The sequence below is a fragment of the Quercus robur genome, chromosome 2 (assembly GCF_932294415.1).
Source record: "Quercus robur chromosome 2, dhQueRobu3.1, whole genome shotgun sequence".
NCBI classification, from domain to species: Eukaryota; Viridiplantae; Streptophyta; class Magnoliopsida; order Fagales; family Fagaceae; genus Quercus; species Quercus robur.
Window position 1 is genome coordinate 64115213 of NC_065535.1, and position 20090 is coordinate 64135302.

Sequence of the window (20090 nt, forward strand, 5' to 3'; positions counted from 1 at the left end):
AGAATGTGATACATAATTTCAAAACCAAGAAGTTATCAGCATATCAATAGAAATTTGTCATGCCAGCATGTGATCAATATGTTTAGATAACTAAAAAAATACAAGGAAGTGATCCAAGCTAAAAACAAATGGAATGATTTCCTAAATCTTCATTCATCTATTTAACATAATATTTAGCATTAGAAAAAAGAAAAATCTCATTTCATTAAATCACTTGATGTATTCATATTAAAAGTCACGCTTACAATTTGCTTAATCAACAACTTCATATGTAGGTCTCTTTTTAAATATTGTTCACTACAAATTGCCTACAATTTGCAAATAAATTTATGCATTCTCCATCATAACCAAAATCCAGTGTATACCCACAAATTATTTTGGGAAACACATAGAAGTACTCGGATCATAAACATATTCTTAGCCAAAACAGAAATAAATAAACAAAAACATCAAGAATAACTGCAAACATGCCCTATAATATTTTAGTAGACACTTAAAATGAAACCAATAAGCAAAAAAATGTAATACCGGAGATACCATAAGAAAAAGTGTAATACCTGATATATAAACATAAGGGGAAAAAAAATCTTACATGGACCTAAATTGAGGTGAGATACCATAGGAAAAAGTGTAATATCTGAGATGGGAGGACGAAGGCAAGTTAGTGGTTGTGCAAGAGGAGGAGGGAGCCATGTCGGTGGCTGTTGCTGGCAGCTACTAGGGTAGTGGTTGTCATTAGCGGCAGCTATGACTTGGGCTATTGTCAGCAGCGGCTAGGGCATGGGATTTCAAGCAACGGCTAGGGATTGGTTTCTTTCCTCTCTCTCCCCTTCTCTCTTGTTGTGGGTTTTTACAATAGGTAGAAAATAATTTTTTTTAATTTGGTACCGGTTATGAATATTTTTTCTCACATATAAATTTAGTTTGTAATTTTTTAATTAAAAATGTAGGGGTGAGGGCCTAAGATCGTATATTGGGCCTTGGGCTTTGCTCGAGGATATTGATAGGTCCGAGGAGGAGTAAATAGTTGTTAGATGTTCCCAGTTAAAGTCTCATAAGTAGGGAACAAACGAACGGTTGTCTGAGGAGGAACTCCTCCTCGGATATGATGAATATAGTTCAAAGTATGTACTCCAGCAATTAGAGTGATTCTCCAAGAAGCTCCAATGATAGGGACATGCCTCATGAACATACAAGAAGGAAGGAAACCTAAAAATATTTAAGGAAAAGCTGCCACCACCGCATTAAATGCACTACAGCTACTTTTCTGGCCACATTTATGTGGAGAAGACCTCTGAACAGTGCTATCTTAGCTACCACAACTCATAGAAAACCAGAGAGGGTGTTTGATGGGACAAATATTCAAGTAAGGGCTTGGATGATCAACAAGTGTAGGATAAAGATGGTCCAAAGGAGGATATATAATGTGAAAGACTCTTCATGGAAAAGGGATCGGAAAAAATAGAGAGAAAAGATTGTAGCAATCTAAATTATCTTTGTATTCATTTGTGATTAATTTATACAAGAAGGACCTCCTTGGACTAAAAATATATTAAGATCAAATCTTTTATTTGTGTTTGACAGTTGTTCAAATTAAACCTATCCATTGTTCAATTCATTAGGGCCTAGTTTTTCAACCCACTCTCTACAAATTTATTATACTAGGCTCAGTGGGCCAACATCCCAAACATTTTGGGCTTGGACTGTAAATCGAGACCCTACAAAAAACATGCCACATCATTAAAAAAAAATGCCAAGTCATTGTTCTGTTAGTCATGTAATTAACATCGTTAATAGCAGTTAGTAAAATGACCAATATAACTTAGTTTTAAAACTAAAGAGACTAATTGTGCTCGCTTCAAACTTGAGGGACCAATTGTGCACACATGGTAAACTTGAGAGACCAATATTGTAGTTTCGCCTAAATCTTTCTTTGTTTGATTATAAATTTTCTGATTTTTGTCTTTATTTGCTTTAAAAACATGGATGGAGTTCTAATATTACAGAGGTTTTGATTTTGATTTTTTTTTTTAAATTTTAAATTTAGTATATAAATAAGAATGATTTGATTCTGGTCATTAATTGACATTTTCCTTTCTAATTTTCAGGTATGGAATGGAAATTGAATATTCAACTCTTTCGACAACATATATTCTCGTTATTATTATTACTAATGTTATTTTTCTTCCATTAATTTTTGTAATTATTTTTTAGTTGCCATTTGATACTGAAACACAGTTATTGTTATGAAAACTAACATTTTGTAACATTAAGTACAAGCCAAGAGTTCTATAGATCAATTATACTGTTTGGTGTTTCTAATTAAACATCCATATTCAAAACTTCAAATCCACTTGCTCCAGGGGCGGCTTGATGCATTTGGGGGTTTAAGGTAAAAATTGATTATTTTGTTTTAGATGCAAAGTTACTACTAATTAATATAAACTACATAGAATTTTTTCTTTTTTAATTTAGAAATTTTATAGACACAAATAATTTGACAAAACTTTTCACACTTGTTGATGTGGTAGATTGATAGTAGTAAGTAAAATAGTGGTGTTAGTGTTAGACCTAGATGAGAACTAATAAAAGTTTGCTAATTCAACTCTTATTATAATTCTTATTTTTTTTAGAAGTGCGACATTCACAATATTTTTCACAACAAATTCTAGGTTTTAAGTTGCTTCTTATTCTCTATTTGAAAACAACACTATAATTATTCTTTTGTCATTAATAACAACCTATAACAACCTACTACTTAGTATTTGTTGTAAAAATGTTGTGAAAAATATTGTGGATGTAGCATTTTTTTTCTCTTTTTTGTTTGTTTTTCATTTGGTAAAAAAAATATTATTTTACTTATTGATTATAGATAACCCTATTGGTTAAAATTTGGGGTCCTTTTTTTTTTTACTTGGGGCCTTAGTCAACCGCATCTATTGCCTCTACCATTCAGCCGGTACTGACTCTCTCTTATTGCAACTATCGAATTATCAAAAAAAAAAAAAAAAAAAAAAGATTATGAAAATGCTTTTATAATACTGTACAACTAGAAATTTTGTGAATTCAAAGATAAATCACTTCACAGGAGAAGCCAATAATTTCAATAACAAGTGATCTCACATTCTCACTTTTCGTTTAATTTACAATTAACTACTTTCATCTCGCACCCAACCCACCCTTAAAAAACAGAACAGGTAAAGATTATAAGATTAGATCTAGGGATTAACCATGCATGCTGAGGAGTTGTATAATTCTGGTTTGAAAGAAATTATAGGGGTTTGAATCCAAGTAGAACATCTGACTCCCGAGACATATAATGATCAGTGTGAAAAATGGCCTCTTTATATCATGGCCATGTAACCATGTTATCGTTGCTCAGGTATATATATATACAATTTTTTTTTTAAATAATTCATTTTGTGGGTGTTCTTATCTTCTCAAAAAGTAGTTTAAAAGCAAATTTTTTTCATGAATTAGTTACTTGTAGTTATTTTTACGAAGTAATTTGTCTCATTAAGTTGATCAATTATCAAATTAATATCTGAAATTTTATTTAGAAATGTTCACACACACATATATATTTTAATACTACTTTATAGGAAGTGATGAATGGCTAATTAAGCAACCCAACCTAAGTTTTTCCCTTTCTTTTGCATCTAGTAGCAATATTTATATTTTTTTAAAAAATTGTATAAAATGGTTTGCTTTTCCTATGGGATATTTCAGAATTAAAAAAAAAAAAAAAAAAATTCTCTTTATGTATTTATCTAGGTGGGTGGCGCTGTAGTGCTTGATATTTAGATCCAGCCATTGCCCATTTCTTTTCTTTATATATAATTACTGTGTGATTAAGTGTAAGCTCTCAATTAATTACTGGAACCCTTCCCATTTTTGTTGGTAATAGGCTTATGAACATTTCTACTTACAGAGCATGTGTTTGGGCAGCATCAATGAATTAACACTTGAAACAAAGCTTGCAATATGGAGGGTCTTTTTTTTTTTTTGGAATAAATATTCACCTATGTTATGTAATTGCCCGGAAATCTGTGTCATATTTCTAAGGAAAATTCATGTTTATCTTGGAGAGAGTAACAAATTCTGTTACTAAAATGAGACATTTTTAAGATGCTGGATTTGCTCTACTGATTTTCATTGGATATATTCTTCCTATTTTCCTTCCAATTTTCAATGATTTAAATTTCAGATATTTTATTCAATCACAAAAGACTTTATCAATTCAGCTAACTAAAACTTACTAGAAAAAGAGATAACATATAAATAGTAGGAATACGCACCTTTGTTATGTAATTGCCAGATATTTGTGTGTTATATTCCTTTATCTTAAGGAACATTTTTTAAGATGTTGGGATTGCTCTGCCGATCTGATTCTCATTGGATTTCATGTGTAAGGGATGTAATTATGGTTCATATTTGTTAATTATTCTAGCTACCTATCCTAGATGGGGTATATAGTTGAACATTTAATAGACTTCCTCTTCTACACTCAGGAATTTTAAATTATATTTGCCTATGCTTGTAATAACCTATGAAGCACGGGTGCGTTTCTAGATTCAGGTGCCGGTACAGAACTCGGCAATTTTTGAAAAAGTAGGGTGCGGGTGAGGCGATTAAAAAATTTCTAAAAATATTTTTATTTATATTTTTAATATATTGCTAAGCATACTTTTTCACATTATATAAACATATACCAAATTTAAGAGCAATAGTAGATAATAACTAAAACATGATATTTATAAATTAAATACAACCCACAAGTTTGAAACAAAAACATTCCACGATGTTCGGAAATTAGAATACAACTCACAAGTTTTAGTATGAGATCACAGATTCACAATGAGTAATAGTAAGAGCATGTGAGAGTATAATGAGCTTGAGATTGAAAAACTGAGATTGAAAGCTTTAATTAGTTTGATACCTGAGTTGAGAGTGGGGAGGTGAGGTGAGATGAGCTTGAGACCGAGCGTCATGCAAAGAATAGGAGACTGAGAATGTGTCTTAGGGAGTGACTGAGTGCGTTTGTGAGAGAGGGGAGACGGAGAGCAGAGAGTCGAGGGGGACTAGGGAGCACAGAGAGTGAGAAAGAGCTGAAGATTGAAGAATGAATTGGGTTGAGAACTGAGATAGTTTAGGGTTTTGTTATTAAGTTCAAACGGTGCGTTTTGCACCTTTTTTTTTTTTTTTTTTGAATTTCGGCCTGTTTAGCGCCGATACGGCCTGAATCGATGTGTTTCGGCTGATATAGATTCATTCGGCCCGAGTCGGCGCTAATCGGCGCGTATCGGGAAACGAAAAAAAAAAAAATGGACACGGCACCAACGCACAGGCAACGTTATTGCTCGCGTGTCGAACATGGGTGCGGCGCCAATTTTGCCACGTCCATGCATCATAGATAATAACCAGCTCAATGTGTATAACCTCTAGATATTTATAACACAACTCCACAAGCATGACCCTTAGATTTAGAGATAAACTTTGTACAGATTATCATGATTGGATTACGTTAGTAATATAATTGTAGGCAATGTTTTATATTAGATTAAAACCTTACGTTAGTGTATTTTATATATATATACTAGTTAAAGGCCCGTGCGTTGCATGGCTTGATGATAAAATTTATAGAATATATGTAAAAATAATTATTATATTTTAATAATTATCATAAAAAAATAAATAATTCTTATGAATAAATAAATAATTCTTATTAGTTGTGTTATAATATTATTTTTAGTTACATGTATCAAACTATTTGCATATGAATTCTGCATTTAATGAATCTACATATGATTACAAACCTTTCTTAGGATATGATTGAAATCTTTTATAACAAACCTGGAAAAAAAATCAAGAAGAAAATTAAATTGAATTAAATAAAAAAATAGAACCATATAGATTGTAAAGTTGCATATGAGTCTATGACCGCTTTAAAATAAAATTTAAAAAAATAGCTATCATTTCAACTTTGATTTTACTATTTTAGTCAAATAAGTTTAGTCAAATAAATTCGAAAATTGCAAAGGAAAAAAAAACCCTATTTTATAGTGATGGCTCAAGAGTAATCAATGCACAAAAAAATTGATATTGGAAGAATGATGACTTTTTAAAGATTATGAAAATTCAGGAATTAAAGTTCCAAAATTTTGCAATTAAAAACCAAAAAAAAAATGATTAATGAAAATTTGTTGGGAATAAAAAATTATACTAATAATTAGAAAAAAATATTAATTAGTGTTGCAAACCAATACACAATACTATGCATACTTTACATAAATAAGTATTAAGTGATAATATTCAAAATATAAATATAAAAAAAGAAAAGAAAAAGGGAATAACATGAATAAATCCAATTTAAAAAAATAATTTCATTTTTTAAAAAAAAATTATATAAAAAATCCTATTAACTTAATAGTGGTGTATTTAAATGATTCAAAAAAATAATAATAAAGCATATACTTTTGTGCCTAATCACATCTAGCAAATAATAAAGCATTCAAAATATTGAAAGGCAATTTAAATTCATGTGTGCTTGCATGAGATACATACTTATCCACCATTGCTAGAAAAAAACACAAAAACAAAGAATAGAAATACATACCTGTAATACTTTGGATGGTAGGTTTGATAAAAACTTTTACTATGGATTTAACAGACATCAAATTGCCTAAGTAATAAGGAAAAAAAAAAAAACAAAGGAGAGTTAGATTTCTAAACAACATATAAATTATAAAAGAATGAGAATTATTAATAATAATGGGGGAGAGCAAAGAAGAAGAAATTGTTATGCCTAAGAATATATAAGAATACACGGAAAAACAGATAATAATAAAAAATAGAAAAATATTTTGATAATATAATTAAATTTAATAACAAATAAAATGAAAAAAAAGAATTAATTCAAAATTTAAGATTAAAAAATAAATTGTACTTGTACACTTAAAAGAAATTTAATTTTTATTTCTTATTTTGATATTTAAATAATTTGTTTTAGTGTTGATTTCATTCAAATAATTATAAATTATATCAACCCTAAACCAACATATGTATCCATATGTAACATTCTAAATTAATAATAAATAAAAACATAATACTCTAATTTAATGTAACATTCTAATTTACTTATAAATAAATATAGCACCCTAACTTAAAGTAATGTTTGTAATTGTATTGTGTTTTAGCCTTTAAGAACACATATATTATCTTTTTTTATTATAAAAAAAAACAGATATTAATATTACACATGAAAAAATAATGAATTCAATAATTGAAATGGTTGAAAACAAAATTAAGCCAAAACCTCAATTCATTAATGAAGAAATATCCAAATTTTTGAGCTAAAAAAAAAAAAAAAAAAAAAAAAAACTGAGTTAAGTAAAGATAGACTTACATAGAAATTTGGACGGATGGATTCTCTCGTATCAATTTCATGTTTAACGGCAAATTTTGCTTTTAATTAAAAAATATAGATTACATGGAACAAAGCACCAAACAAAAACCATAACAAATTAAATCCATTTTAAAATATTGATGTCAACAACAAATAATCAAGTAATGAGAAATTAAAAAAATACAAATATATTCCTTGCTCTATTGACTTCTAAAAAAAACACTAAAAGGTGTGATCAAACATAGAATTTCAACCTATCTATAAAATTTGTTGATAAAAATCATATTATATATAATAAAAAGGCAACAAATAAACAAAATCTATTCAATTTGATGGAAAAAAAAAAAAAAAAAAAAAACTACTTGCGAGGTTGTAGGTAGGGCACAAAGGAGAAATGAAGAATATAGCAAATAATTAAACACCAAAAAACTCTGTGTATATATAGTGGAAATTTTAGGTTGTGAAGAAGATGATATGAACAAAAGGAAGTAGTTTAGGTGAAACTCAAATACTTTTTTTTTTATTTACTTTATTATTAGAAAAAATATGACATCTAAAGAAGAAGAAGAAGTAAACTCAATGTAACATATTTTTTAAAATGATCTAAAGATGATTTATTTACAATTTTTTTTAAAAATATTTCAAGCACCTAATCTAAAATTTTTTAGATAAAAAGGTGTCATCTATATCAATTAACATAGGCCTTCATATATAATTTGGCCAAATAAATACTCACATTCTCTAGTTTCAAACTCAATTCTTGAACTTTCTTCTCAGCTTCATTTACCCGAGATTAAGGCCTTCGTCCCTTTTCAGTTTGTCAGCCTGTATAAAATATGACAGATCATATAGCAGCCATGGTTTTCAACAGTGTAAATTGTTTGCTTGCCTATATCTTACCTGCTTCTCTAATTCACCTGCACGTGCATGAGCCTCTCCGATCCGCTCCTCAACATCTATCGTTCCTTTTCTCTGAAAATAAAAATATATATACAATAAGTAATAACATAGAAATCTTGTTGACACAAAGTTAAGTTATTGGTTTTGGGAAGTCCAATGCTAAATGCTAATGCCTCACCGGGAGAGAAGCAACCTCACTCTGCAACGACGCGATGCTATCTAACTTTTCTTGAATGACTTTTTCCTTCGCCGCTATATTCTCTTTCTTTGATTTCAATTCTTTGGATTTCTCATCAACTTATGTGAAGCAATATTTTTTTTTTTTTAGAGATAAAAAAGAATTAGAGTCTTAATCTTTTGAATTAGAGATAAGAATGAATTAGAATCCTGATTAATCTAATATTAATCTGCAGTTTTTTTTTTTAAACATAAATTAGAGTCCAGGTAGTATACTATTCATTTTTAGTTCTTTAAAAATCTAAAATTTTAATAAAATTTCTGCAATTCGGTGAAACCACGTGGCGCAACTACGGCGTCTAAGCCCAACTTTTATTATATATAATATGATATATATATATATATATATAACTGTTTCTTTTCTCAAAAAAAAAAAAAAAAAAAAAAAAACTCTGTTTCTCAAATAAAGAAAAAGAAAAAAAGGATATATATAACTCTATGTAGTTGAGTTTTATTGGCTGATAACCTCATCAATGTTGTGGAGATAGATATAACTATATGAAGTTCAACATTATTTGCTGATTTTAAGGAGTACCGGTAGGTGTAGAATTAAGCTATATGAACTGAATTTTTTTTAGAGATAATTATAACATACTACTAATCCAGTAATCCTGCATCTCAAAGCCTTTTCCCCCTAGACCCCAAGACATATCAATTTATTGTATTTGATGATTTCAGATACCTAATGTCAATCAAACACAGATATTGATTCAAAGCATACAGGTTTTGTCATTCAGTAAATAAAGTATCTGAAATCATCAAATACAGCTGAATTAGATTTGATCCATCATTTGGTTTATCATTATTCTTTGAAATTGATATGGCTAATTGGCTATACTAATTTATTGTTTTTGATAATGTCAGATACCTAATGTCAATCAAACATAAGAAACAATAGGCATTTGATGATTTCAGGTTTTGATTGACATTAGGTATCTGAAATCCTCAGATATAGCTTAATATTAGATTTGACCCATCATTTGGTTTATCATTATTCTTTGAATTTGATGTGGCTAGGCTTATACTATTTTACCGAACCAAATTGTGTAGTGACTCATTAAAGGAGAGTTAGCCAAATGATGACTGCTGTTGCCATCATGGATCCAAAGAGCAATGTTAATGCTTGAGAATTGAGGCTAGGCTGGCTAGCACCAGCATGTGAGGCAGTGATAATGGTTATCTTTGAACGTGGCTTCACTGTCACAGTAGATTTTTTCATCAAACACAGCCTAGATTTATAGTATAATGCTGTCTTTGGAGTTACTTTTCTTAGCTTTATATTCATAGCATATATAGTTAAAGTGAACAGAATGCACCTTCACACATATTACTTGTCAGAGTAGAGCTGACTGTATGGGCTTCGGTATAAAAATCTCCGTCTTAGGATAAGGTTCTGTCTTAACCTGCCTCTTTTTCATTCCTTTCAACCTGTATTGTATTAAAAGGCTTCATTCTATCTTAGTGAATCAGCATTATAGTAGGACTAAATGGCAGCAAATCAATGATAGCAGTTTCATGCATACCTCCTGCTTTCAAATATGTACTCCTGTTATCTCCTAAATGGTAGCACCTTGTGGACTGTAAACAAAATTCTTACACTGGCGGGCTCACTGGCTTTAATTTCAACTGCTTTGGGCAAGGCTTTGGGGTCAACCATTACTGAACTGGAACTGCCCAAGCAGTGGTCTGTGAAGTGGTTGTAAAATTAGCCTTTAGCCATGTATGTGTTGGGGAGAAAATACCTTGAGGAGAATCTAATGGAGTAGTACTTACCAGCAAAAGTAGAAAAAAAGAAAACTGAATTGAGTAGTTAATTAACTTAATACAACATATAGGGACACCACTTAATCTAAAAACTTAAGCCAATGAGTTGGGCTCAACTATATTATATTAACCTCTCATTTTATTCACATGTGTATATCCAACAATAGGGTCATGGGGTGTTTAGAGGGTTATTTGTGAAGAAAAGATATTAGACAGTGGTAAATTGTGGTGGGCGTTGGTGTTGGCGGCAAATTCTGTTAATCTTTGGATAAAAACTGAACACAATTAGTTGATTGAAAGGTATGCAATATATCTACCATCTGTTCTCTTCACAAATTTTAATTGTCAATTCATTCAAAAAGCTGGATTAGAAAGGGCATGGCATACACCCAAGTTTTGTGGGGTGTAAGTTTGCGGATAATATGAAAATAATGTTGCCAATGATGTCGTGTATTATTTGCTATAAATCTGGGTATGCAGAAAAAAGAGCTTTACTTGGATAATGCCTTCTGTTTGTTAGCTATGTCAAAATATGAAATTATTTCAAAATATCAAATTGTTATTCTATATCATTATAAGAAAGTGAAATGGCCAAATATTGAGCTCAACAGAAATGGCTGAGATCTGAATTTTATATCTGAAAAATTGTTGTGCAGACCATAATCCAAATCTTAGCATATTGCAACAGTGAAAACATTTTTACTTGTTAGTGATATTAGTTCAACTAGCTGTAATCCCACACAATACGTGGGAAAATATAATATAATTATTTTATATAAGAATATAAAATTTGTAGGTTAAATAGTGTAGGTGTTATTTAATTTTTTTTAAAAGTTTTATGTAATAGAACATATAATGTATTTTGCATTCAACAACAATACATAGGGATATATGAAAAACTTAATTTAATAAAAAGATTTAAATTACATAAGTATAATATTGTTTGTATAACTAGAAAAGATGTTATTAAAATTACTTTGTTTAAATATACCATAATTGGTTGACAAATTTGAACATATTCAAGAATATTTAAAAAAAAAAAAAAAAACTGTAAACCCCAATTTCCTAGAACACATGTAACATGTTACATAAAGTTTAAATTATTAGATAAGTATAGAATTGTAACCTTTTTTTTTTCTTTCGAAGTATAAATATAAATGCCTATATTATTAAAACTTGAACTTTAAGGTAATTTTATGAGTATTTATCATTTTTATTATTTTTTCAGAGTCCATATCTCTAATTTATAATGCCTATTTTGTTTATATTTTTAGCCAAAAACCAAAGAGTTTTTTTTTTTTTTTTTTTTTTTGAGCAAAAAAAAGAAAATCCCAAAAACCAAAGAGTTTGGACCTAAAAAGTAAGAAAAAAAAATTGAATTTTTTAGCCCAAAAATGAAAAGGCAACTTACAAAAGAATTAATTTAAGGCCTAATTAGTCCAAAATAGACCAAATGGACCAAAATAGACCAAGGACTAGTGGACCTAAATGTTATGTTGATGTAGCTTAATAGAAGTCTAGCGATGTTACGTTTTAACTTTTAGATATTATATAGATATTGATATAAATATTCCTTACATGATTTCTTTGCATTCCTGCTCCCCATCTCTTTTGAAGTAGATTTGACACATGACAACTATAACAAAACTGAAACAACAATAAAATAAAGGGATATGACCTAGGAGACAACAATAAAATAAAGGGATATGACCTAGGAGTCAACACCTAGCCTTACTTGGAGTCAGCAACAAGTGGGAAAACCACTAGAAGTCGGCACCTAGGGTAGACCTGGAGTCAACACCAAACCAAAGAGAGACCAAACAACCATTTTTTCATTCATCAAAATATCAACTATCTCCTCAAAGAGTACAATAGATTGCTTATAAAGGATTGTTAAACCTTAGTTTTAATTGGCTAGGAAACCCTAATTGCCTTATTACAAAAATAACATTGCTTCCAAATTAAAATACTAATAGCCTAATAAATTACTAGGACCTAAAACATAAAATTACAATTGACTTGCAAATATAAATAGTACTAAATAATAATCTTCTTACGTCTCCCGCGTCAAGATTATTCAAGCAAGATCTCAAGAAAAGGGAAGGAAAAAACAAACGCTCAATGCAAACTTTTCTATGCTTTCATCCATTCTATGAAATTCTTGAAATTTTTATGAGAGCCACCACCTTCTTTGATACTAGCCATGACTTTATTCTTGAGGTCCAATGCGCTTGCTTTTAATTTTTCATTGCCTAGAAGTTGCTCCACCTTACTTTTGATTTCTCCTTGTGTTATGATGCCACTTTCATTTCTGTCTAAACCCAACCCAACCTTCCAAACATCACAAATATAGCTCCGGTTAAGGAACTGGTCAGCAAAGTATGGCCAGCACAAGAAGGGTATCCCATTGCTTACACCTTCCATGGTGGAGTTCCAACCACAATGGCTGAGGAAGCAAGCAACTGATGGATGTCTCAGAACCTGCTGTTGCGGTGCCCAACCCACCATCCTCCCACGAGTTGCTACTCTGTCTAGAAATTCTTTTGGGTATGCATTATTTGTTCCATCTGCGATATCTGGCCGCACAACCCACAGGAATGGTCTGTTGCAGAGTTCAAGCCCCAAAGCCAATTCTTGGAACTGAGTTTGGTCAAAAATTGTGTAGCTTCCAAATGCAACATATATCACTGAGCGTGGTGGCTGTTGATTCAGCCATTTCAAACAAGTTGCATCCTCCGGCCAGAAGTTTCCTCCTGAGTCTCCTAGCCTGTTGTTTGCCAAAAGTGGACCTATGGGTAGAATATTTGGAGCCAAGGTAAATGCAGCAGGCTCAAGATCATAAGTAGAGTTGCATAGCAGCCACTGAATCACCTTCACAGACTGGTTATTTCTTACCAGGAGTTCAAAAATAGATTTCTGCATGGTCAGATTGCCAACGCTGGTCCACACAAAGTTTTCTGGGCTCATGGCAGGCATTCCTGGTGAGAGATGAATTATCTGTTTTTTCATGGGAGTTCCTGCGAGGAGAATTTCAACTGAAGGTTGAGACCATATGACCTACCGTTAACATTGGTACGTTTCACTACTACTGTTGCTTAGTAGTTTTTTTTATGACTAACTTGATAAATGAGGGGTTACCACTGAAAATGGTCCCTACTCTAACTTGTTTTCAGCATTCTTGGTATTCGTTAGAAGTATGTGGTTAAATTATTAAGTTTACCATATCCTAATAACTTAAACTTTTGAGACAATTAGTAATTTAACAGTATTTCATAAAAAATAAAAAATAAAAAAATAAAAAAGTTAATAGTTGGTAACATAGGAACTCACCATCATCGGTGATAATTCCATCTTCAATCAAATTTGGGATGCTAAATACTAAGACCAATTGTGCAGCTGCTGCAGGACAGAAGGCAGCTCTTCGTATTTTCTTCTTCTCTGCAATTTCTAGGGCCCATCCAATGCTCTGATCAGCAAGGATACATGTGATTTCTTCACCAATGGACCCATTAATCTGTTCAATGAGCTCCTCCAGCTTTCCAGGCAGGACCCTCAAGACTGCTTCTGATAACTTCCCTGGCTTATTTCTGTCCAACGGTTCTAATCCATCAGAAATAGAAACCATATGGATTTGATCCCCTATTTTATCCTTCATTGCCATTGCATTCATGATTCGGTTGTGATTGTACTCTGTGTTTACAAATGTTATTCTCAAGCCATGCTCGGCTAAGCACTGTGATAGCTCTAGTAGAGGAATTATATGGCCTTGTGCTGGATATGGTATAACCAGGATATGTGGATTGCTCATTTTGGTTCTTCTTTTGCTTTGCAGATTCATGTGTTGTTTACAATTACACTCAAGTTCATGACACTTTTATGGGTTGTAAGGAGTAAGGGGCAGGTGCTCATTGTTTTGTCTTCATGTTCAATGATTTTGCTGGAATCTCAAACTGGGAATATTGCTGACTCATTACTATTTTATTTTAGTTGTCTTCACTTATTATGTCTACTGCTTACTCTTTACATATTTTTGCAATTTCTATTGCAGTTGATTTTTGTGTTTGCTCTATTAAATTATCAATCATTTCAGGGAAGGACGTCATCTTTGAGGCTTGATTGCTCAATAAACAATATTAGATAAGAGTTTGCTGGTGTGAAAGGCCTTGTATGTGAATATTGTTGATTATTTAGGCTTAAATTTGCTATTACAATCTAAACCTGATAATTTGTAGGAAATGCAGTTCCCAATCAGATGATTCAGATGTCCTCAGTAAGGAACATGTGGGAAGGTGGCATCATGATGGTTGCTCTTTCTCATCGCCAAAACATCAATTCGTTTTATTTTTTACTTGTACGATATATGAACTTATTGTCTTATTCAGCAACAAATGATTTTTCAATTGTACGATATATGAAAGTTAATGCTTTTGTAAATTACTAAAACTTGTGTACGACTGTACGTTATATATATATATATATATATATATATATTAAGAATCATGTGGATATTTTTTAGTGCCTAAAGAGGCCAAAACAATGGCGGCCTTGATTAGGAATGAAACTATTATTAAGAACACCTGATATTGACAAATTCATGTAATTTAAATGGTCCCTTTGCAAGCATGCCTGTGGGATTTGCCCTCTTCCATTTTTGTCATTAACTATGATTTTTATTTTATTTATTTTATTTGGGGTGCAAAGTTGATAGTCTAGTGAAAGTTGGCAAAAATAAGAGAGAGAGAGAACATTTAAGTAAAAATAGTACAGCTCTAAATTTGAAATATTATAGATATAGAGCAAGTGTTAGGAGTTTGGAAGAACCAGCATAGCCTACAAACAAAATGGATATGGACTGGAGGGAGATTGTGTCCATGTAACTACCAGAAATGCAACCGATTTTACAACTTGATTGCTGCAAATTTTAGAACATGATGTAGATTGCGTACTTCTATGTTGCATGGTCTATGTAGGTTCACCTAGTTTTTGTTGATGCTGTGTCTCGACTTTCATTGGTAAGGTAGACTTGTACACAAATTTGAGCAAATTACTATAGTCCTTTTTTTTTTATGGCGACTTTGCGTAGAGGAAATTCTACAGTACACAGACTTTTTGTTTTGTTTTGGTTTTTGTGTGGGTATGAAATCTACACTATTCATATGATTAGGTATAACAGTAATTTTGTTACATCCGCTTATAAGTAGCATCGTACTATGAAGTAACTACACATTTTAAAAATATTTTTAGTTTAGTTTATTTTATTTTAGTGTTAGAATATAATGGGAGAGGCGTAGGTCCAGTGCATAAGACACTAGACCTAAGTTGTTTCCCTATAATATTAATAGGGGTAAATAAGATAGTGGTCTACATGAAAACCCGATGGTAAATTATGCCATGTCACTTGATAACTAGTTTCCTTCTTCTTTTTGGATCTAATTTTTTATTATTATTTTGGATAGGCTAGTTTACACTAATTACTCTATTGAAGATTTATAACTGACCTTTAAAAGTTTGGAATAAAGGCTTTAATTGTTGTTGTTAAATCATTTTGGACAGTCACACATGACAGTGCAATCACATTCGTTAATATCTCATGGTACATTGAACAATAATAGTACCTACAAAACATTAGAGATATCGTAAAAGAATCCTCGTGTAAAATTCATGTTCACAATAGTTATGACTTTTTATCGGTGAATATCCTTATTTACTACTTATTAGTAAATAATTTTTTTTTTTACAAAAAAAAAAAAAAAAAAAAATCACTAAGCATCCTTGATCGTCAGTACTCAATACTATTAATCTCCTTCGGCCCATGTATTTTCGTTTGTAGTTCTTCTGTCTATGCTCGGTGACGTAGCCCATGGGCTGATGGGCTTCAATATTTATTTATAAACAGATTTTTGTTTAATTTATAAAACCTGAGCTGCCTTTCAAAACCCTAAAAATATTGGCCAAAACCTGTCACATGCACTATTTGGAGACATTGGAGAGCCCAACCTCCATGTCCTCATCTGCTTGTTTTGTTTTAAGTTGTTTAGTTTATTTATTATTTATTTTTATTTTTATACAAAATAGAAATTTTACTCTAACTTAATCTAAGTATATATGTGTGTGAAACTCTCTCTTGGAAAACTTAAATTCTGGCCATTGTCCTCCCCACTCTACAAAAACTTTGTACTTGTGAAGTGACTATCACGCCAAAGGTGCACGGTGGTTAAGTTGTTTAGTTTAGAAGGGTCAAGGATCTCGTTAAATCTTGTTAGTATTAATTATTGTCTTTTAATGAGGTGGCACATCCTAGTTTTAGATTTGTTCAAATAAATCCTAACCATAAAATGGATTATATCCATTTTATAATCCATTTTAAAGTGAAATGGAGAAAATCCTTTCTCAATACAATGGATTTATTATTTACTTTTGTGAATATCACAAATGAGACTCAGTGTTATAGTTCAAGCAGAATGTGATAATTCAATGTTACTTTTCTTGTGAATGCTCGATTGGGGAATTGTTGCACTCATGTTCTCTTTCTAATTGCAAGAATAGCTTCTATTTATAGAGAGGGTTGGGCTCTCTCCCCCATGAACCTAGGGGATGCAATGATGAAACAAGTCCCATCCCCCTTGTCACCATCCATACTAAAAGGGTGTCCCTAGGTGGATTCATATCCGGTGCAATACCTAAATTCTCAGCCATAGATTTAATCTAATGGCTTAAATTTTTGACACCTCACCAAATAAGAAAAAGACTATTTTACCTTTAAAAAATTTCATAGCCCGCCCACTGTTTCTGGTAAGTCTGAGTAAACTTTCATAAAATCAAATTTTTTTCTCTTTCTCTCCCCTGTGCAACTGCCACTCTCTGCCTCTCCTTCAACCCATTCTCTGCCTCTCCTTCAATCCATTGTCACCAGCCTCACTGGGATCAGCGTCAAGATCTTGTTCTTGTGGCTCAACATCATCGAGGTGGGCAGGGATGGTGATGACCTTTACTTCTCTGTTGGGATTGCTTCTACTTCTTTTCCTATCGATAATTTCTACAAGTGTCCTTAGTGTGGCTGTGGATTGAATTGCGGTAGTCAGCAAGTAAGGAAATTTAGATTCAACCCTTTAGTTTCTTCTAGTTGAAGATCAATTATTTTGAAATTGTAAAGTAAAAAAAAGTCTGGGTTTTGTTTTAAATGAAATTATTGGAACTGGGTTTCGGTTATTTCATCAAAATAATGGGATTTGAAACTTGTTTTAGTTGGTTAAAGATCAAATTTTTATTTTGTGCTTGTCTTGTATGTCTTTAATTTGAAATGTCTTCGATAATAATTGAGTCAAATAGTTTTATTGAATTTGATCAAAGTAGATCTATTTGAAAGACTGGTGAGAACTGATGGTCAAACTCCCTCATACAGGGAGTTGTGAAGTGCCATTGGGTTAGCTATACTTATGATCTGATTGTACTCCTTAGCAGTTAGCTGATATCCTAGATTGATACGGAGGCTTTAGGATTTATCTTGTTGTAGTACACACTGGTTGAATAATTGGTTGTTTTTTGGGATTGTCTTGTTTGTTTCTAAAGTGTTTTGACTGAAACTGTCCAATGGATTCATTTGTTTGTTAATTACAGGAGTATTCTTTAATTCACTGCATAGTGTGGCAAGAGAATTCTCTCAAAACATGGATGCCAATGAAGATTTGAGTCCTAAAGTTGGTATGAAATTTGATACATTAGAAGATGCATGGGAATTTTGGCTAAAATATGGAAGGCAAATGAGCTTTGATGTTAGAAAACATTACATAAATAAAAGTAAGAAGGATGGAAAGATAACATTAATGGGATTTGTATGTGCAAAGCAGGGCATTCGAGGTCTAGAAAAAGAAGATATGATTCGCACTCGTAACCAAGATGATACAAGGACTAATTGTCCTATAAAGCTATATGTTTCATTAGTGCGAGAAACTGGAAAGTATAAAGTGACTGATTTTATTGAAGAACATAATCACACTCTTCATCTATCAGAAAATTTTATATGATGAGATCTCAACGGAAAAACTCAGAAGTTCATGCAGGATTGATTGAGTTAGCATCCTCTTCTGGAATCAAACTAAAAGCAGCACATTAGTTAATGAGTAGAGTGGCTGGTGGAAGAGCTAATCTTGGATTCACTGAGCTTGATCAGCATAGTTATTTTAGAACAAGATGGCAAAAAAATTTGATATATGGTCAAGCTATGTGCATATTAGGATACTTTCAAGAACAATTGACTACAAATCCATCATTTCAATATGCAGTACAATTAGATAATGTTGAGCAGATTACAAACATTTTTTGGACTGATGCTAGAATGATTATTGATTATGTTAATTTTGGTGATGTGGTGACATTTGACACTACTAATAAAGAGCTAAGACCCTTAGGGGTGTTTACCGGTTTCAATCACCATAGAGGGTTAATGGTTTTTGGAGTTGCTCTTTTATGATGAAACGAAAAAATCATTTAAGTGGTTGTTTGAAAGTTTCTTAGTTGCACATGCAGGTAAAAGACCTAAAACAATTTTTACGGATCAAGATCCTGGAATGACAAAGGCATTGAGTGAGATAATGCCTAATATTTACCATGGATTATGTACTTGGCACATAATGCAAAATGGGATAAAACATTTGGGGAATTTGATGAAGGATGGTTCTTCTTTTCTTCAAGTTTTTAAAACTTGTATGTTTGAGTTTAATGATGAAATTGAATTTGAAAAAACTTGGGAGGACATGATTGACACATATGCTATACATGATCATAGTTGGTTGGATACTATCTACAAATTGAAAGGAAAATGGGCAAAGTGTTACATGAAGAATGAATTTAAATTGGGAATATGAAGTACCCAACTCAATGAAAGCTTGAATGGAGATTTGAAAGACTACTTGAGATCTAATTTGGATGTGGCAGAATTTTTTGAACATTTTTATTGGGTGATTGAGCAAAAACAAGAAAGAGAGTTACAAGTTGAATTTAATGCAAGACAAAAAATTTCCCAGTTGGGCTTGAAAAATTCTCCATTGTTGAAGCAGGCAGTACAAATGTACACACCTGTAATATTTCGAATGCTTCACGATCAATATGACCTTGCATCAGCAGCAAGGATAAAAAATCGCCAAGAGGACTTGTTAGTGCATACATACACTGTTGAGTTTCTGCATAAGCCTGATGAGTACATAATATCTTATGACACTACAAATAAGACATTTTTATGTAGTTGTAGAAAGTTTGAAATAGTTAGGATTTTATGTTGCCATTTTCTGAAAGTCTTTGACTTCCTTGATATAAAGACAATTCCTGATATGTACATTTTGAAAAGATGGACAAAAGAGGCAAAAAGTGGATGTATCTTGGACAATAGGAGAGAACAAATGTGGAAGAGGATGTCAACTTGACTGCTACACAATGGTATAGAAGATTATGTCCCAAGTTGGTTCAATTAACTTCTCGAGCAGCAGACAATGAAGAGGCATTTTCTTTAATAGAGAAGATGATAGAGGAATATGAAAAAAAAGGTTGAAGATGTTGCGACATAAAATGTGGTTGGTCATCAATTGCCCCATCAAATGCCATTTTGTAGTAGTACAGAAAATCTTGATCTTAATCAACATTTGGAAGATTTGGTTGAAAGAGCAAAAAGTCTTAAGAAAAAAGGTCGCAAGGGTAGAAAAAGAAAGAAAAGTTGGGTTGAGAAGCAAACAAAAAAAGGGGGTAGAGTTGAATTAAATGATGAGATTAGCCAATAGTTTTCCAAAGTAAA

General features: G+C 31.8%; 1 protein-coding gene across 1 annotated transcript; it reads right to left on the bottom strand.

Annotated features, from left to right (window-relative positions):
- Positions 1-12118: 12118 nt before the first annotated feature.
- Positions 12119-14255, bottom strand: LOC126714453 (UDP-glycosyltransferase 83A1-like). Its single transcript, XM_050414608.1, has 2 exons — positions 13637-14255; positions 12119-13323 (listed from the first exon to the last, which is right to left on the bottom strand). Exons 1-2 carry the CDS (start codon positions 14142-14144, stop codon positions 12440-12442), a joined length of 1392 nt encoding a protein of 463 aa, XP_050270565.1. The 5' UTR covers positions 14145-14255; the 3' UTR covers positions 12119-12439.
- Between the last annotated feature and the right edge of the window lie 5835 nt (positions 14256-20090).